The 21242-nt window shown below is 45.2% G+C and overlaps 1 protein-coding gene across 1 annotated transcript in view; it reads right to left on the bottom strand.

Annotated features, from left to right (window-relative positions):
• The window catches only part of FRMPD2 (FERM and PDZ domain containing 2), a 113387-nt gene that overhangs the window by 8755 nt on the left and 83390 nt on the right, over positions 1-21242 (bottom strand). Inside the window, 10 exon segments of the mRNA XM_077878645.1 lie at positions 3166-3276; positions 5683-5900; positions 7771-7918; positions 9755-9848; positions 10713-10798; positions 11695-11799; positions 15216-15421; positions 18662-18778; positions 18867-18974; positions 20318-20410. Coding sequence (XP_077734771.1) covers positions 3166-3276; positions 5683-5900; positions 7771-7918; positions 9755-9848; positions 10713-10798; positions 11695-11799; positions 15216-15421; positions 18662-18778; positions 18867-18974; positions 20318-20410 — 1286 coding nt within the window.

The raw sequence follows: 21242 nt of genomic DNA, 5'->3' as shown, positions 1-21242 counted from the left end.
TAGCAGACATGTGAAAAGATGCCCAACATCACTCATTATCAGGAAAATGCAAATCAAAACCATGATGAGATACCATCTCGCCCTATTGCCACCTCCTACAGCTATCTGCAATTCGTTTCTCAGCTCCTCAGATGCATGCTTATACTCACTCTTTCTGTATGTGTCTCGCTGTTTGTCCCTGCACCTACTCCACCCACGCATCTATCTCTCCATCATTCATCAGAAACAGTTCTGATCAGGGTCTCTAGGGACCTGCATTTTCCTAAAGCCAAAGGACAAATTCCTGTCCTCACCTCATTCTACTTCTCAGCAGCATGCAACATAAGTGTTTTCTTCCTCCTTCTTAAGAACGTCCTTTACAAACTTAACACTACTTGAATATGTTTGCTCTGAACTCTACCCTTCCCTGGGTTTCCCCCCACCTCCCAGGCCCCTACTACCATCTCATTTCTTTGAACTGGACCTTTCAATGTTGGGGGTGTCCCAAGGCTTACTTCTCTGCACTCTTTCCCAGGGTGATCTCATCCATTTCATGGCTTTAAATAATGTTATTTGCTGACAGTTCCCAAATCTACATTTTTCCAGCCCTGATAGCATGCCAATTCTCCACAAATACCTGCCTAATTGACATCTCCACTGGCTGTCCCATAGACATTTTAGTTCTATGTACTACCAAGAACTATCGCTTCTCTTCTACCTACATTAAATTGCACTCTCTACACACTCCCTAGCTTGGCAAGTGGTATTATCATTCAACCTGTTGTTCAAGCCAAACTTTGCTCTCTTCCCATGTGACCACATCTAAGCCAAAAGTAATCCTTTGGGCTCTACCTCCTATATCTGACTGCTTCTTACCAACTATTTGGCTACAGCCTGAGTCCAAGCCACGATATCTTATTTGAATGACGGCTGGCTCCAGTCCATCTCCAGTTCAGTGGTATTCCTGAAGTATAGGCCAGATGAGGGTATGCTTCTGCCTAACCCTTCACCCTCCCACTACTTCCAGCTAAATGGCTTCCCACTGAAGCCAAAATGGAATCAGCACATTGCCAAGACCTACAAGGCCTTAAGTGAGGTGGCCTCTGACTCATTCTATAGCTTTTTCCCTTCCACACCTGTTATCTTTTTGTCCCTCCAACATCCAGGTTCATTCCCATCTCAGAGCCTCACACTTGCTATCACTTCTGCCTGGAATGACTTACTCCAGATGTGTGTATGGCTGCCTCCTTTCTATGACTACTGTATTCTAATTAGGAACTAAATGCCCCCTTCCTTGGTCTTCTATCTGATCTCTGAAGCCACATGAATGACTGAAAATTCCTCTTCCTCTTGTCCTTCAAGTAGGAGGGGGGAGAAAGCATGCCCACCATACCTCACTCCAAGCCTTCCCACTAGACTCTTCAGGGCCCTTATAAGTGGAAATATTCTCCAGATCAGAAGGATCATTTTTTCTTGGCATTTCCTAGATATCTCAACAAAAACATAGGCACAAAGCCCTTGGCCTGATCTTTGTGCATGTGAGGCTTGATCTTCTCATTCCCTGGTCAGTTGCTCAATACAACTGCCATGTCTACCTTCTTTTCCAAACTGACAGCTTTCTGATTTCCTTTCCCTGGCAATTTTCTCACTGAAGTCTGTATCAAATGACATCCTGAGTCCAGAGAATCAAAGGATTGGGTCACAAAATCCTCTGTGATGTCTCTAGTGATTGGCACCCTCAGTGATGAGTAATCGATTTTATTCACGTTTTATAAATAAGGAATCATGAGGCTTGGGGAAGTTGGGAAATTGCCCAAGGTCCAGGTAGTCAGCAAGTGGAAGAGCAGGCAGTCAGCAAGAGGAAGAGCAGGTGCAGGTGATTGCAGGGTACTCACACAGATGCCTTCACAGGACGAAGGCCCTCATCCCCCAGCTGCCGGGAATGCTGGTTACTGACAGCTCACAGCTAGCCCCTCCCCAGGAATCGTGCTCCACTCAAGGGAGCTGTCTCAACAAAGTCAGATTCCCCTCCCTTGGGGCAGCCCACACCCCATTGCTGGTTTATACAAAGTACAAAGCCACAGGCTCTCTTGCCCCAGACCAGGACATCTCTGAGGGGGCCATCCCAGCTCAAAAGCTCCCTGTAACATAAGCAGAGGAGGCCCCTGTTGCAGCTGCAGCATGTTAACTTCTCCTTCCACACAACTCTGCCTTCACAGGGGTATTTCCAGGAGCAGGCCCCATAAACGTCCTGCACTCAAATCTCTGCTGCAGCTTCTGTGTCCCAAGGAGCCAACGGGTGGCATTATGATGACTAATTTTATCTGTCGACTTGGCTAGGCCGCAGTACCAAGATGTGTGCTCAAACACTAGTCTAGATATTTCTGCAAAGCCATTTTTTAGATGAAATTTACATTTAAATCAGCAGACTTTGAGTAAAGCAAATGATCCTCCATGATGTGGGTGGGCCACATTCAATCAGTTGAGGGATTAGGATAGAAAGACTGAGATCTCCAAAAAAAGGAGGAATTCTGCTTCCAGCCTGCCTTGGGACACATGCTGCAACATGGACCCCTCCCTAGGTTTCCAGCCTACCAACCTACCCTGCAGAATTTAGACTGGCCAGCCCCCACAATCATGTGAGCCCATTCTTTAACCACTCCCATACCTCTGCACACACACACCTTATTGATTCTATTTCTCTGGAGAATCTAATACGGGTGTCAAAGCAAAAATTCTGAATTTTTCTGATTTCAATGCTTCTTCTTTGCCTTGACCATGCATATCTAATTCATGCTTTAAAGCTGGACCTACATCCTGTTCTCCATTTCATCCCTCCAAATGGAAATTTGTACCTTTCCTCAGTCTGGTTTTGTATTGCTCCTGATTTCTCCCCTCTGATGCTCTGTCCACCAGAAAGCCTGGCTCTAGAAGTTTCACAGACAAAAATCTGGATATATGACTATCTACAGGAAGACACAAACATTGGAGAGGCAGAGTGGGGGAGGGGGCAAGGAGAAGATGGGCATAGGTTCTCATTAACTTCTCACAGATTAACTGAGGTTTGGAGGCTAGATATTTTCCTGCCCCAGTGGAATAAGATGGCATTGAATCCTGCCTAAAAAAAAGTTGGGTTTCTCAGGACCCACCAGACAAGAAAAGAGGTGCTTGAAGGCACTAGAGGGCATCGCATCTTATCTGCCATCCCTGGTCTATCTCAGGCAGTGCACCTGGAGAGGGTCGGTAAAGTAGGAGCGTGACTTCCTGTGAGGCCCCTCGAAGTAAGTGGAGCACCTCCTACAAGAAACCAGAATCTGTGGTTGGATATGGTGGTATATCTCTCTGGCACTGTCCCCTTAATTTGCTTCTCGGCTCCAGAGAACTCTAGAGAATAATGTTATGGGCCTGATTTCCTAAGGTGAGAGAATCCAAAGCCATGACCTGAGGTTCCCATGAAGGTAACACACACACCCATGCTGGGCTAGAAGTGACCAGGGTCTGCCCAGGGCCTTTTCATGGCAGCACCTGTCAGTACTGATGCCTTTTCTTTACTGAGAGAGTGACTCAAACAAATAGCTATTCATCACCTCAAACTTCCTCTCCTCTCAGCAGCCCCCTCATCTCAGGAGCCATCAGCATGTACGCTCCACCACCCCAATCTCTAAAGCTTCATCCTTGGCCCTGAGCTGTCCTCCACAGCTCAGTTCAGGCACTCAGAACTTCTCACCTATGAAATTGCAGTGCCTTCCTCTCTGCTCCTTGCCTCCTCCAGTGTCACTCGCCCCCCCCCCCCACAGTGTTCAAGAGAGCTCTTTCCAAAATGCAGACATAACCAGGTCCCTCTCCCACTGAACCCCCTCTCTGTCTCATGTCACATTCAACAGGCTCTGCAACACAGCACACAGGACCTGTTCTTACCTGCTGCTGCCTCTCACCCCACTCTCTCTCTCCCACCTGCTCCCGCTGCTCCCACATCCTAAGCTCCAGCTACGCTGAGCCTCTTCCTCCAACCCACTTTCTCAGAGCCCAGGGCTTCAAGTTGCCTTGGTAGTTCCTATTTCCTATCTACACCAGGATTTCTCAAACTCTCAGTACTGACATTTTAGGCTGGATAACTCCCTGTTGTGGGGGCTGGCTGCCTTGTTCACTGAAGAATGTCAAGCAACATCTCTGGTCTTTGCTCACTTGATGTCCCTGACACCTGCCATTGTGACAACCACAAATATATCTGAACTTTGCCAAATGTTCCTTGAAAGGCAATATGATTCCAACTTGAGAATCACTGATCTGGACACCACCTAATACCCTCTTACTGGCAATGGACTTCCACAGAATGTGCTTCCCTGCACTGTTCCCTGGGGCAAGCATTTTTGTTTCTCATGACACTTGTTTTACACAGTCATTTCTGTTTTCTTGTTTGTCCCACCCCACTACAGGCTCTGAGAATATATGAACTCGTGCCTCTGTGTCTTTAGCTCCTCACAGAGCTGCTGACCCAGGTTTGGTTCTCAGGAAATAGTTCTTGGCTCACAAAATAAAGAGATAAAAGTATTGCCACCCAACATATGCCATCCTGGGGATTTTCCATCCCTCACCATGCAGCCCAAAGCCATTCTCCACCTTGCTCTGTGTTCTGGAGGTGGGTCTGTGCAGACTGCAGAGAAGCTTCCTATTGGGCTCAGCCAATAGAAGCATGGGTGGGATCAGAGATAGGAGGAGAGGGAGGGGCTTCCTCTTGGCTCAGCCAATGGAAGCATGGGTAGGAATCAGAGCTAGGAAGAAAAGGATGTGGGTACGTATTTTCCCACCTTCCTCCACATGGGATTGTTACAGAATGGCTAGGTCCCTCAGTAAATGTCATAGCTTATGTCATCAGATCCACTTCACCAGCTTTCTCAGTTTCCCTGGTTGAATAATTGCTCCTTCCTATATGCTTTTGGACTTGGGAGGGGTAGAGAGATAATTGCACCCACTGTTCCTAGCTCCAGGGCTCTACACTCTCCCTTGAGCTTCCCAACAACCAGATCACAGCCTTATTCAATTCTCCTCATATGACTCACTTTCAATCCAGGACCCTGACTGATATGCACAATATTCCATTGAGATACTGTGCTATAAACATTGAGAAGTGTCTACTTTTATTTTAAGTGGGATCCATGCAGGGCTTCAACTCACAACCCTGGTATCAAGACCTGAGTTGAGATCAAGAGTCAGATGCTTAACTGACTGAGCTACCCAGGTGCCCAGAGAAGTGTCCACTTTTTACTCTTTTTTAAATTACATTTTTTTTATCATATGTAAAAACTGGGACAACCGTTGTATGCAGGACAACCGATGTAACACTACACATCAAAATATAAATTTAATAGAAAAATGAGAAGAAGGGCAGAAAGGGACCCACTGTAGTCTCTTCAGCCCACACATCCACCTTCTAGAATGTTTGGAGGGCTTTAGTCAGCATACAGCTAGGGTTTGTCTTCAGTTTCATTATAAACCTAATTAGAAGCAAGGCTTACTCAAGGTTAGCTATTCAAGAACTGAGACAGAAAATTAAATGTGAGAATGTTCTACCAATTGCTTTCTTTGTATGATCCAGGTTCCAGGTATGCTTTCAAGAGGGCAAAGTACTCCTTATGGTGGGAGAACCTGAAAGAGGCATGGTTGGTGTCAGTGTGCATACATATGGGCTGCATGGTCTCCTACCTGGAAAACGAGGCCTTCTATAGGCCTTCCATTCACAGCCAGGATAATGTCACCAGCGGCAATGGTCCCATTCTCCTCAGCTGGCTGCCCCAGGAAGAGTCTCTTATTAATCCTCACAAGATCATTCTTGAGATGACTGTAGCTCTCTCTCTTCATCTGCACGAAGCTGAATCCCAAACCACTGGCATTTTTTTTCAGAGTGACTTCAAACTTTGGACCTGTGTTGTGGGAGGTGGACAAGATAAATTCCTTAGTAGATTCCCAATGAAATTAACTAGCCTTAAAATGTAAATGGTCAAATAGATGAATTATTTCTGTTTTACATAAAAAGATTTCATCTTGCTCATTTTTATGATAGAGTCCATTCCGATGCTAAGGGAAATAAAAGGCAAGCTGCAAATGTGAATCACATGTGTAATTTCAGTTCTCAAATAGCTACATTTTAAAAAGTATGAGGGAATAGGTAAAATAAACTTAACCATATAGTATATGTAACCAATATATCTATAATATGGCCATTTTAACAAGTAATCAATATGAAAAAGTATTGAGATATTTTGCATCCTTATGAACTAAGTCTTCAAAAATCAAATATATATTTTATCAATTTGGATTGGCTATATTCAAGTACTCAATAGCCAACATAGCAAGTAGCTGCCCTATTGGACAAAGCAATTATAGATAATCAGTAAGGTTTATGTGTAAATATATAGTTTATAGACATATACAATATGCCTATATCATTTAGTAAAACCTATATATATTCCTATTACTCCTTTATTTTTTTAAAAGATTTTATTTATTTGTTCATGAGAGACAGAGAGAGAGGGAGAGAAAAAGGCAGAGACACAGGCAGAGGGAGAAGCAGGCTCCATGCAGGGACCCCGATGTGGGACTTGATCCCGGGACCCCAGGATCATGTCCCTGGGCTGAAGGCAGGCACCAAACCACTGAGCCACCCAGGGATCCCGCCATTACTCCTTTAGAACCTCAATTGTCTTTAGTATATTTGAAACAAAATTTTGCATAATTAGACTGTGGAGAAAATTCTGGTCAACTCTGTCAAAATGTTTTAGCTGCTATTTTGTTTAGCCACGTGGACAGACCATAAAACAAAACAGCTGCCTCCAGGCAGCAAAGACGGACACTGCCCAGGAACCTCACTAGTCCAAGAAGAGGCCTCTGGGTCTCTCCTAGTCTGCCTTCCATTTGGCAATGAATCAATAGGACAGAGCACTGTCTCATAAACTTTAATTTGGGGTGAGAATGAAAGCATCTGAAGCTTTTAGTTCCAGGTATAACATATGACCAATTTCACCATCACTGCCATGAGACACTCCCCCCACCTCATTTGATAGTGAGTTTGTCGGAGGGCCTCTCTGGAGTGAGCACAGGAGCCACGAAAGAGGAAACAGACTTGTCTTATGCACGCGTGCCCCACTCCACCCAACCCTATCACTCATATGGCTACTGTGCATCCAACCTGACTCACATCTTCAGGAAAATCCCTAACAGGAGATTGAAAAATGATTAAGGTCCAAATCATGAAATACTAAGGGAGTACATGTTTTCCTAGCAAGAAACAATCACAGGGCAGTGCAGAGAGGCAACCCATCAGAAGATATGCCATGATGTCCCTGCAAATTGATGGAGAGTTACTGTTTTACATGATGATAAAAATAAGCTCTGAGCACCTTCCCCTCTCAGCCTGCCTGCCTCATCACATCCCAGATCTTTTGTGATGGATATCTTAGTTAAAATGTGGAGATTTGGTCAGAAAATGCCCGACCCTTTTGTTCCAATTTTATTCCTAAATATTTATACACTAGCATTCAGACAGCTGATTGAGAGACCTCAGAAGGCATGGAGGAGAATCATGCCTGGCAATCATTTTGGAAAAATGCATTTTTTCCCCGAAACTTATTCCATTAGATTGGTTTCCACCGCCAATCTGAATGCCAGCCGCATCATGCTCACTATCTTTTGAGAACCCAGAGGAAGCCTTCCTACCTTCCCTTTAGAGTTGAGAATTCAAAAGCCGCAGAGGATGACAAAACAATAGTAACACTCAATTCTCTCTCCTCTCACCATCTGTCACTGAGACACAGCCCGCGGGCCTGCCAGGCAAGGCTGTTGCCAAGGAAACCGCCATGCATTCATCTCCCATCCTGTCTTTAGCAAAAGGACACTGTTGGGCGGTCCTGAGGCCTCTTCTCTCTAAGACGAGTCTTGCAACCTGGAAGATGGGTGAACAAACTCCATTTGCACATGATATGGCAACCAGGAGGCTCTCCCTTTACCCTGCAAGTGCTTCTTAAATTTCTGATACTTCCAATAGCAGCTTCATTTGAATCTCAAATTAAAATCTCCAATCTAACCCACTTGTTGGGATCCATAGCCATATTTTCAACTATCTGTTGGACAAACGTTCCTGGAGGTAACACATGTAGCTCCATTTCAATGCATTCAAAGCCAAATTCATCTTCCCCTCTCTCACCCTCACTATCCACTCTTTGTTCTGCCTAAAACATTCCTCCCCTTGTATCTGCTTTCTCAGAACATGGAACCACCTCTCAACTAACCTCCCAGTGGCCACACCTGCCAGGATACAGCTCGCCCCCTTCTCCAGCCCGCCCTACAGCTCTCCAAATGCCTAGTTCCTAAGACTTGCCTGTTCACCATCAGAAACGTCTTCCCCAGGACTCCCCCTCCTCCATTCCCTCTCCTACTGTCAGTGCCCAGCAGGACTGTGACAAGCTCTAGTTAACCTGGCTTCCTGGGCCCTAGCTCCTCCTCCTCAGGCCATTCCCCCCATTGTTACACATGGTTTGATCTAAGACACAAACTGAACATGCAACACTCTTGATCAAAAGTCTCTAATGTTTCCCATCACCTAGAATCCAACTCCTGGCAGGTATCCCAGACCTATGCCAATCTGACCTCCCACTTTCTTTTGGTTTGATTTCCCACCCTTCTTCCCCACACACTCTTGTTACACAAAGCTTACTTCAGGAACCAGTGGCTAGATATCACCTGGACGCTTTTTAGAAATATTAAGCTTCCATTCAGGGGACTTGGGCCTGCTAACGTCCTTCTGTTGCCATTGTCATTCAGCACCAAGCCCATGATCCCAGAGCAACAATTCCTACCTGTCATCACTGCCAGCAAGTTTCTGGCAGCAAGCAAGAAGAATCTTCTCTAATCAGGTTCATTAGCAAAAGTCTAAGGAACAGCAAGTACTAATAAATTATGACTCTGTTCCCAAGATAGGTCAACCAAGGTGGCCAGTATGAGTCAATTTCACTGCGAACCAGAAGACTGCTTTGGGAAAGGAAGCAAACAGGGGCCCTCCTGCTCCCTCATTTTGCCAGAAGGGCCCACAGGAGTCCTTTCCATCTCTGCCAATTCCCCAGTTACCTAGAGGGCAATGCCAGCTCTGTGGTTTAGGACACTGAAGCATGAAAAGGCTCCAACCCTCAAGCCAGAGAACTGAACGCAGCATGGTAACATCCAGATGTTGCTTGGGCATCACGTAGAATAAGGAGTCTATAAGGGGTCAATGCCTTCAGCTCTGAGTTTTACTTCACTGCGATAAGAATACCGGGACAATATGACCTGAGTTTCCCAGGGAGATGGGACTAGCATGAACTGGAGAGATGGTGTCAGCAAGTACAAAGGCCAGCTGGTGACAGGGCCTGAGAGCAGATGGAAGCATTGGTCAGTTTGGGCTGGAGCAGAGAGTGTTAAGGGGCAGCCAGAGCCAGGTGGGAGATGTCGCTCCACCATATCATCTCTGTTCAGCTGTCTGATTTCAGAACCTAGGCAAGTGGAAAGCTAGCTTTTCAAGGCTCTTTGCAGGGGACAAGGTATTCTTCTTGGAGAATCTGTCTACTTCCTCCTGGCTTTCACATCACCATAGAAAAGTGAAGAAGTAAAAGAGAAAATAAGACAAAGAAGAAAGTCTTGTTTTGTTACCTCCCCATCTGCCTCCCACCCAGAGGCAACCACAGCTTCTGATGTTGTCCCGGAAAGCTCTGGAAGGAAGGACAGCTCCCACTAATGCGGCACTCACCTGCCCAAAATCCTTGAGGCACTGCACAGCCTGCTTGTGGGTGAGGCCACACAGACCCACTTCATGCACCTGCAAGAGCCGGTCACCTGGAAGGGGGACAGAAGTCATTTCTCCAAGCTCTGGAGGCTGTAAAAATGACTGTTCCTGAAAGTCCCTGCCCAGCACTCTTCCATGCAGCCTCAAAGGGGAACAGGAAGCAGAGTTGTGAGGATCCCCAACGGGGCCTGGCTGCCAGCCACCTCTCTGAACACCTTTATAGATCAATGACACAGAAATTTCTATTATTGGTTCACAGAGGGGTTGAGCCAACTCTGTATAACTAAATCCTTTCTCCTATTTTCCTGTGAAACCATTTTTGAAAGCACTTTCAAGTCACTTAGGGGTAATATTTATATCTCCAGGATTTTTTTTACATTTCAAAACAGGCCAGAAAGACCTGGTTGATGCTAGGAACAAGAGAATTCTTGAGAAAATAGAGATAACTAAGATCCTGGGTGCCCTTTCTAGCTCAACTTGCCATTTTGGAGAGCAATAAAAATCACCCCCTTGCTTCAGAGCAGAGGACATGAGGAAAGGCAGAGAGGAGACTTGTCATTGTCCTCTATGGATACTAAAGTGGGGATCATCAATGCACACTCTGCCCTCCACAGGAAGCACTACTTTCTCCCTTGAAGGCCAAACAGCAACAAGCTTATTTAAAATCACATATTTTAGAATCACCTTATGCTCCCCAGTGTGCCACTACAAACATTTCATCCCCTTGTTAACTTATCATGGAGGTAGGCCAGGTTGAGTCAGCCCCTTTCCCAGGTGAGGAAACCAAGACTTGGAGAGGCAATCATCTGCACAAATTCTAGGGTGGGAGTGAGGTAAGGCCTGGAGGCTGTAGCTCCCAGGCCAGGGCTCATCACACCACAGAATGCAGTTCCCAACATGACTCCATCCCTCATCCCACTGGATCTGTCCTTCCTTGGCAGCTGGCCCTCCAGGAACAATGGATTTCATGTAAATACCTCCATAGGGCACACTTGTGTTAATGCCACCCTGGAAAACACAATGAAAGTGTCACCACCTGTCTGCTCCCTCCTGACAGAGCCTCCCTAATCTCCCAAAGAAATCCCCCATCTGGCTACCCAGATCTATCCCATTACCTCATCTCCATGTGACACCTCATATATTCACTTGTTTGTTCAGACTACATTGTCTGCTGTGCAACAAGGTTAGATGTCCATAAGGAGTATAACAACACAGCTGGCATGAGGGAGCTGTGCTGCTTCCAGCCTAGCAGCAGCCTGTAGCAGGTGCTCAGAAATCCAAGTCACATCAATGCACCATATGGTCTCTCCCTAAGCAGCAAGCAGCATAGGTATAGATGCAGTCACAGGCCCAGAGGCTGGCCTGGCAGGTCCTATATGCTTGAGTCTTGGTTTGTAGATACAATCCTAGAATGAACTACAATTTTATTATTCCTGTACAGTTTTTTCCCTTTCTCCTCCAAGGTCTGCAGATAAGCTCAGAAACCAATGCAAAGTGGCCATCTTGAACTCTGGTCTGACCAATTTGACTATTCTGCCCTTGGAAGCAGGAATATTAGGCTACACTGTGACCCTTCTCTGAATGACCATGGATCACCTCACTCACTTTGTCTTATGTCCCTGCAGTCTCACTCTGCTGCCCTTTCTTTGTTGTGCAGTATAACCACAGAACCAAGACCCATCACCCAATCCCACCCACACTGCTTGGAGTGCCCAAGTCTGTCCTGCACCTCCCAGTTTGCCTCTGTCCCCCACAGAGGCCCCATTGACTTTCTTGGCTCCCTACTCCCCATGTGCTGCTTGAGCACATTACCAGAGGTTGCCATATGAATGGGATGCCCACAAAGGCTCCAGATGAACATTTTTACAACTGTGTACTTCCCAATCTTGCCTAATAATTCTTACAGTCACACTGAATCCAAGTGTCCCATCTTCTTTAACAAGTTTCACAAAGTAGATTTCATTGGCATTGATTTCTGAAGGTGGTGGAGGACAAGAAGAGCCAGCACCCTGCCCCTGAAAAACAAATGAAAATAAAGAAGGCATGAAGATACTTGCCCTCCATAAGCAGATAGCAACTCTTCATTCTCGTCAGCATTGCATTACAGAAAGAAGCATGAGTTTCAGGGCTCAACAGGGATCATTCCCAGCTTTATCAGCTCCTCCCTATATGATCTTGGACCAGTCCCTTGGTCTCTCCACCCTTGGTTTCCCAATCCACAGAAAATGCCCTTCTAATGTGACTGTGAATCATACCCAACACAGAGCAGGGCGCAATAAATGTAGTTACCCTCCTGTTTCCACTCAGGATGCAAATATCACTTGGAGAACTAAAGCAATCTAGGCACTTCTTGGTAGCTTCACACATGACACCAGCTAAGTGATGTTCGATACCAAATACACAGCAGCTTCTTGAGCAGAAGACAACCTCAGGAGGAACTCCAGTCATCCCTAGCAAGAGTAGCTGCACTGGGGCTCTACTTAACAGTGGTTGAATACCTGACAGAAGGACAGAAGACAAGAATTATCTACCACATGGCAGGAATTTAGCTCAGTGCTATAACAATAACCATGGGTGATTTGTTTATTCATTCATCCAATCATGCAATAACATTAATTGAGCACTGGTTATATGTCAGGCATTGTGCAAGTTGAGGGAACAGCATTGGTAAGACAGACCTGCCCCAACTGAACTACTGTTTAGTGGGGGAGAAACTATTAACGAACTGTGGCCAGAAGATGGAGCTGTGAGTACTCCCAGCCTTCTGTCTTATCCCCCCCAACTCCCCCCCCCCCCCCCCCCCCCGCCCCGTCTGCTTAGTGCTTCCTGGTTCACCATATTGGAAAATACCATTAATACAATAGGAAAATAAACAGACTGAAGTAAACTAGAAAATTATCAACCCAACAGAAGAGGTTCCAAAGAGATTTGTATAGAACCAATGAGACTCCAACTGTTCCAGAGACACTCCACACTGCACAGTCTTGCAAGGTGTTTTGCCCAAACTTTAAAATTCAAAGAGTAAAGCAACCACTGAGGTTGAAGTCCAAAGTGGGAGTGTAAACTCACCTATCCCACAGAAAGTTACTTGCACACAAAGCTGATCCCGTGGCCCAAAAGAGCCTGGCTTAAAAAAAAAAAAAAAAAAAAAAAGAGCCTGGCTTGTATAGGTTCTACAGCCTGTGCCACGGTCAGCTGTGGCTTTGGAACACCACTGCTCCCTTCAACTGCTCACCAAAAATCAGCTCATGGGTTCATACAACCTCAGAGGCCCCAACTTGAATCCCTCTTGGCCCTGCTTCCTGTCAAGGGGGGGAGCGCCTTCTGAAGTACAGCCCCCCGGGTGAAGGCTTCTGTTCTGGAGTCCAACTTGTTGGATTCAAATCCCAGCCCTGCCTCTTACTCCTTGAGAGACTTTGGGTTTGTTCCTTTCCTCTCTGTGCCTCAGGCACCCCACCTGCCAAAAGAGTTGATGATGATAATAATGATTGTATAGGCTTGTAATGAAGCTTGTGTGACAGAACACATGTAGGTTACTCAGGATGCTGCCTGACACATGGTTACTCTCCCAATAAATGTCCATTGTTAGGAGTATTCTCTTGCTGACCCGTCATCCTGCTCTTCAAGGGGTACACATCCAGCTGAGCCCATGGCCAATTAGGAAGGAGCTAACATTCCTGGAGCACTGCTGCAAGGCCCTTCTATCTCCACAGCTCTGTGGACCGACACTATCTCTACTCACAAAGGATAAAAATGAGGTGGAGAGAGGTGGGATAACTCGCCTGTTTCAGTCCCAGCAAGAAAGCAAAAGTGTACACGCTCAACCTGGGCCACGGAGGAGAGTTTATATGAGGAGGCCTGCTTTCAGAGATGTTGGCATTTAAAGAAACCTGTAAGAACAGCCAGGCACCCTGGGGCTAGAAACAGTAGGTGCTATTCCCTTCTCTGAGCCTGAGAAGTGAGAGGAGGAAGTGGCTGATGAAATCTAGAGAGTAGTTCTAAGGCAAAGAGCACATGATAGGAGCTGTGCTTTCAGGAGAGGGACATAACCTATCTGAGCACAGGTAGAGAGTGACAATATTGTCCTCACTCACCCCCAAATGCTGGCTGCCACCATGGTATGAAATAATAGCAAATATATATATTGGCCTCTCTTCACTTCCTGGCATAGAACTCTCTTTACCCTTGTAATTTCCTAAGTCTTAAGAGACTAGGAGCATCTCTTGCTCTAATATCTGGTCTTTGACTCTAGTTCCTGACACAGAGCTCTCAAATCCCTTGGAATTTCTTGGATTATGGTCTTTTCTTCTAAAGAGGTAGCTCTTGGTGGGTTTCTGGATAGCTTCAGTATGGGGGCTAGTTACCAGAAAGACCAAGTCATGATTCAAAGCTTGGAACTTTCCACTTCACCCCACACCCCCTCCACAGAGGAGAAGAGAGGCGAGGGAGATTAAATTATTAATTTAATAATTATCCATCATGCCCATGTGATAAAGTTTCCATAAAAATACCAAAAGCATGGGGTCCAGAGAGCTTCTGGGTTGGTGAACATATATATGTGCTGGGAGAATGGCATACCTCAACTCCACAGGGACAGAAGTCCTGAACTCAGGACCATTCTAGACCTTGCCCCTATGCATCTCTTCATTGACTGTTCATTTGTACCCCTTAAAACATCCTTTATAATAAATGGGAAGTAACAAGAAACGGTTTTTCCTGGATTCTATGAGCTGCTTTAGGAAATTATCAAACTCACGGAGGGGACATGGGAACCTTCAATTTGTAGCTAACTTCAGACAAGGTAACCTGGGGACCTACTACTTGTCATTGGCATCTCATACAGAGGCATTCTTGTGGGGACTGAGTGTAGTGTCACAAAACCTGTGAGATCTGGTGCTAATTCCACTCAGTTGCCGACAAAATTCCTTCTGGGGTGAAAATTGCAATGGTGTCAGAGGTGTGGTGAGTGGGGTCCACCCTCTATCCCAAAGCTGGCCTTGTCTTCTTCTTCACTGCTGTTATCAAGAGCAAAGCCCTTGAGTTGCAGCTCAAGGACCAACTACAGACCAAGAATATGTGGGATGTCTGTCCATTCATTGCCCTTGGTGGCAACCAATGTTATTACCAGTAACAATTATAATCAGTGGCTGAGGACACTGGAGGTTCAAACACTGAGTCCTACGACCCAAGCACTGCACTAAGAGCTTTGCCTTTTCCCCTTAATTTTCTTCTCAAAAACTACGCAATGCAGGCATTTATTTCTATTTGCATATGAGAAAGCTGAGCATCAGATGGATTAAATACATTCTGTCTAGCTGGCATGGCAAAGAGAGAGCAAAGAGGTACCTTGGAGCCAGGACTGTTGGGCTCTGCACCCTGTTCTCTTTCCTCCAAATTCTAGAGAATGAACCAAAGAGATGACTACCTTTAATGGCAGAGGAGGAAGCTGAAGCCTCTCCCTGGGCAGTAAGCTCTGAGTCTGAACCACTTCAAGCTCTTCAGAATTTTTCCCCCGGTCTTGTGTGTGTGACAAGGAACTTCCCTGGTGCCCATTGCTCAGGCTGTCTGTAGAGAAGACTCCAGAATTGGCCATGTTATTCTTTTCCTTCCCTGGAGTATTTCCACAGATACCTATAAAAACAAGCCAATAAGTCAACAGCTTGGCAAGGCTGGTATCTCAGTGTACATGGGATTTTCCTCCAATGACAGAGAGACCTTTTATGGCTGCTGGGAATGATGTGAGTTTAGCACCTCAGGAAGGATAATGCATGTAGAATAGAGAAAAGGAAGATTCTGGGTGTGATTTAGAAACCTAAGTAGAGGTTTGTGACCTAACTATGAAAACATAGGAGCAGCTGGAGAGTTAATAATGCCAGCTCTATCTTATTAATTTCTTGTCAGGTGATGGCAATATACACACACATGCACATGTACATGCACAAGCACACACATTTTATATGTATGTATCTTCCCGTCTTTTCAACACATCCATCAGGAATGTGTTATTACACTTCAAATATGAGAAAGCAGAGTCAAAAGGATTAAGTAGCTTGCCCGGGATCTCACAGCCAGCATGTGGTAGTGAGCCCTTACATTCAGCCTCTTCCAGAAATCCCAATGAGCACAGCAGTAATCAACATGTGATCCAAAGACCAACATGTTAGGTCCTTTGGGGAGGACTTGGTAATAACAAGATGGTGGACTCCTTGTGGGCAAAGGCTGAGCCACTGATTCCTATTTACCCCATGTCTGACCCCTGACCTGGCACAGAACAAGGGAAAGAACATGAGGTTGTGAATCAATAGGTAAAACCTGGGGCAAGGTACCTAACATTTCTGGACCTCAGTTTCCTTTGAATGAAAGTAGAGATTATATCAGCTACCTCTTGGGGTGTGTAAGGCTTAGAAATTACATATGAGAAAGAGAGAGATTTTACATGCAGAGAGAGAGAGAGATAAAGAGAAATTAGCTTAGTACATAGTAGAGCTCCAATAAAGGTATTTACTATTAATATGCTAACATTAGCTGTCTAACAAATGTACATGGGAGGAAGGCTGAATAGTCTGATTTTCTTTAGATACATATATAGAACATACAAGTAAGTTTACTTGTGATACTAACTCATTAGCACCCACTCACACATTGAATGAACTGTAATTTAATGAATTAGATTAGAAGTTATCCAAGCCTAAAAGTATTCAAGAGGGAATGGTGGGGCCACCGTTCCATAATGCCTTATTCCTAGAGACCTCATTCACAGATTCTACCATCATTGCCCTTCTGACAATGTTGGAAGCATCTGTTCATTTTCTTCCATACCCTCCATGAGAGATGAGGATGGAACTTATGATTGAATTAAAAAGTCAAGCTGTACGTGAGCCTGCCTCATGGAAGTACAAACTAGGAGACCTTCTCTGGGGAATGAAAACTCAATCTGTCACAGAGAGTGATGGCTGCCTATGATGCGAATGTTATCTGTCCTATCTCTGACCTCCAGTCTAGAGCACCTGCCCAAACAGCAAGCTAACCAGATAGAAATTCACAGTAGTGAAGCCTTTGCAGCTGTGCAAGGAACCCCAGCTGCGGTAAGGCAGACTTACCAACAGGTAACTGGGGCCCTGGGTGGAAAGACATGTATTCACAGGCATTATGAGATGCTCATTGTCCAGAATTCTAGTGTGAAACTTGTTTGAGCCTTGCAGACTCTGGGTGCCAGTTTTTGACACCTTCCAACACCACGGCCAGCCTTAAAGGACTCTGAATCAATCCCAACTCTGCTGCATTATTTCCTGACAACAAAAGTTGGTTTCATTCCTCCTCTCTGTCCTATTTCTGTGTAAAATATGGAGGGAATTAAAAAAAAAAAAAGGGATCCCTGGGTGGCGCAGCGGTTTAGCGCCTGCCTTTGGCCCAGGGCACGATACTGGAGACCCGGGATCAAATCCCACATCGGGCTCCCGGTGCATGGAGCCTGCTTCTCCCTCTGCTTATGTCTCTGCCTCTCTCTCTCTCTGTGTGACTATCATAAATAAATAAAAATTAAAAATAAATAAATAAAAAAATAAAATATGGAGGGAAATGCAAGAAAGGCTAAAATATTATGGGAAGAACAGTGACAGTGTTGGGAAATCCAACAGAGACCATGAACTGGGACTGGTGTTTTTCAAGAGCTAGGGCCAAACCGCTGAGTCAGCTCCAACCACAGGATGGAAGTCACATGACCAAGGCTCCAGCTTTGCCACCTCCCATCCCCTGTGGCTTCTGTCCAGGGACAGCCGTGACACCAGGGGAAAACATCTGGCCATGGTGTAAAACATGTGCAAGAGTGAGAGATTGTGCATGGTTTTCAGAGGACAAGGCAAATGGGGTGCCTACATTTAAGACCTACAAAATGTTGGCTGGTGTGATGTGAAGCATTTCTGTACATAAGGGGAAATTGTTCAGACAACCCAGAATGTGAGAAAGAAATCCAGAAGCTTGGATTTACAGGCAGTCTGTGGTTCAATCACAGGATCATTCAACCAAAACTCAGTGGTGATTCCAGGTAACTGGGAAGGAACAGAATGTTAACATCCCCCATTACTCCCTTTATTTTTTCTTTTAAGATTTTTTTTTTTTTGAGATGGGGGTCACAGAGAGAGACAGACAGACAGAATCCCAAGCGGACTCCACCCTGAGTGTGGAGCCTGACAGGGACCCAATCTCACCACCCTGAGATCATGACCTGAGCGGAAACAAAGAGTTGGATGCTCAACCAACTGCACCATCCAGGTGCCCCACATCCCCCATTACTTCTACCCTCATCCCTGAACCTGCTTCAAATAAACATAACCGTATTATTTTTTATATGGGCAACTGTTGAGCTCTCCTATTTACCTAAAGGATAAATAAAAACATCTTTTAAAAACACTTTATTCTTTTGGATGATCTCCAACAGGCCAAGTCTTAACCAGGTAAGACCAAGAACTGCTCTCCAGTCTCCTCCCCAGCTGATTGCTACATCCAAGCCCCAACTCTGTAAAACCCTGGAGCAGCCACTTTCCATAAGGACTTGGGTGACAAAAACAATGTCCTCCATGTCATGCAAGAAAAGTGGACAGAAAAACACACAATGGCCGTACTGGTCATATCTGATAATGAATTGGAGTAGGCTGCTCCAATCAGGCAGAGCAAGCAGCAGTAGGGTCCATTCTGCCTGTAAAACTGCAGAGCTTATTGTTTTGTGTTACAGCAGTGCTTCTTTGCAAGCCACCACCATGAAAAAAGCAACATCAAACCTACATAAACTTAAAGATCTAGTACCTCCCGGTAATGACAAACTTCTGAAAGTAGAGGAGGTTCTCCAGCTTCTGAACACAGGTGAGGACATACCTTTTGACTGAGAAATGATTAATTCTATGCTGTCAGGAGAATTCTGAATCATTCTAACAGCCATGTCGAACGTGAAACCCTCCAGACTGATGTGATTCAAGGCTAGTATCTGCCCTCCTAGAACAATAAAACATCTTAATAATGCCATCAAGGAAAGAAAGAGCAGCTCCTCAAGGCAATGTCTTTGGCAATTTAAAAGACATACCTGGTTTGAGCTTTTTAGCTTTTGCAGCTGGTCCTCCAGGTATAATAGAGGATACAAAGATGCCAGGGTCAACTTTGCCAACCTCTTCTCCCTCGTTAATGACAAAGCCTGTAATCCAATGATATTTAATAAGATAATACTTGGTGAATTTTGTAGCCCAGAGAGGTTAGGTTATTTGCTTGAGATCACACAGCTACCAAGTGGCACTGCTGATGTTTGTAGCTAAGCCCTCTGATTCTCAAACAGCTCTCTCCACTCTGTGAGACACATAGAGAAAAGAAAGCTGATTGCCCTCACCCCTCCAACTAGTAAGCACGGCTAAACTAGGAACACAGCCCGTCAATGTGTACTGGGTTTTGCCCCAGTAGATAATCAGAATAGGAAAGAGACTTTTCTTTTTGAGTCTAGCTAACACACAATGTTATATTAGTTTCAGGAGCAGAGCACAGTGATCAACAAGTTCACACATTATGCTGTGCTCGCCATGTGTGTAGCTGCCATCTGTCTCCATACATCACTCTTACAATGTCGTTAACTGTATTCCTTGTGTTGTGCCTCTCATTCCCCTGACGGTTCATGCCATAACTGGAAACCTGTATCTCCCACTCTTCGTCACCCATTTTGCCCAATCCCCTACCTCCCTCCCCTCTAGAACCATCAATTTGCTCTCCATATTTATGGGTCTGATGTTGCTTTTTGTTTATTCATTTCTTTTATATTCCACATAAATGAAATCATATGATATTTGTGTTTCTCGGTCTGACTTCTTTCACTTAGCATAAGACCCTCTAGGTCCCTCCACACTTTTCCAAATGGCTTGATCTTATCCAGAAAGAGATGATTTTTAATAGAGTATCTTGTCTCATTGTTTTGTTTCTTGTGTGGTTTTTCAGGGCCTTAAAATGTAATAAACAATAAAGATCTGAAAAAGATTGACTGCTCCCTCCCATAACTAAGAATCTAAGTATATAGAGAAAGGTTGTTGCATGGTATTAGGATAAAAAGTCTCTTTCTTTTTTGAGAGAGAGAGAAAGAAGGGGAGGGGTAGACAGAGAGAAAGAAAGAATCCTAAGTAGACTCCACGCCTAGTGTGGAACCTGACATGGGGCTTGATCTCATGACCCCAAGATCATGATCTGAGCTGAAATCAAGAGTTGGATGTTTAACTGACTGAGACATCCAGGCACCCCTAACAAGTTTTTTTTCTGTCTTGTACTTAGATTATCAAGCTATAAATCCCCAAATCTTACCAGGCTTTAAAGGAAAACTTTGCCCTCAAAATCCCACTATTTCATAGGGACACTTAAAGGAAACTAAAGAAGTGATCCCTGAAAAAGACAGGTGGGGGAGAGTCAGGAGAGGGCAGTAAAAAAGCCAAAAAGAGGACCAGGACATGCCTCCCTTCTGCCTGGAGAGAGAGACTGTGTCTCATCTGCCAGAAACCGTCTTACCAAAACCATGATGTGGGTCCTGGTTCAGTGTCACATGCACGATTTCTCATTCTGGTTCAGCTCTAAAGCCCTTTCTCCTGTTATTTTGTGGCCCTAGAGGTGAAACAAAGCCCCAAGTTGTGCTTTTCCCCCAAATTATCTGAGACCTAATACAAAAGGGGTAAACAGTATTTTACATATGCATGTGCTTATGCACACACAATACTGGGAATGAACATACACTTCTGATCCCAATCACTGGGTCAGCATGCTTGCTTTGGCAGCAAATACACCCTCACTGGGTCAGCGTTGGCTCATCAAGAACAGAGATGAGAGTGGGGGCAAGGAGACATGGTGCTCGTTTTCTATACAACTTACCATAGCTAATTTTTTCTGCATTGGTCTTAGGTCAAGACCAAATTTGAGCAGAGATGTACTTGTGGGCAGTGAAAAGTAAAACTAAGGTGAAAGTACAGAGTTAGGATAGCAAAGCCTTCCTCTCTTGAGTCTCTAATACTCAGAGGCAACATGGCCCCGTATATCAGCAAAAGGCACCTGCAGGATTTCCCCCAGAGCTGAAGTCTTGAATCAGAGCTTAAGTCAGAGCATTCCAGGCTCTCCACATCTCTGCTCCCCCAAGGACCACAGCAGACCCTGGTACAGTTCATGGTACAGAGCACCCTGGTGGTGTTCCAGAGCCAATCCCCAGGCCTAAGGCTTGTAAATATTTTATCTAGTTCTGGAATCTTTCTATCTTTCCTTTCCCTATGGTCTTCCCCAGGGGATGTATGACAGAGGAGAGTACTGCCTTCCCTGTATCTGGTGGATAGTGAGAGGTGATATTCTGGGTCCATGAAGATTGTAACTGAAGTGAATGGCACATTTCTGGCCACATCACTCCATAGCAGGCACTCCTCATGCTGGACCAGAGCTCTGAGGATCTTCA

Source organism: Canis aureus, chromosome 29 (assembly GCF_053574225.1).
Source record: "Canis aureus isolate CA01 chromosome 29, VMU_Caureus_v.1.0, whole genome shotgun sequence".
Classification (NCBI taxonomy): domain Eukaryota; kingdom Metazoa; phylum Chordata; class Mammalia; order Carnivora; family Canidae; genus Canis; species Canis aureus.
The sequence above is the reverse complement of the archived record's forward strand: the minus strand, read 5'-3'. Positions and strand labels throughout refer to the sequence as shown.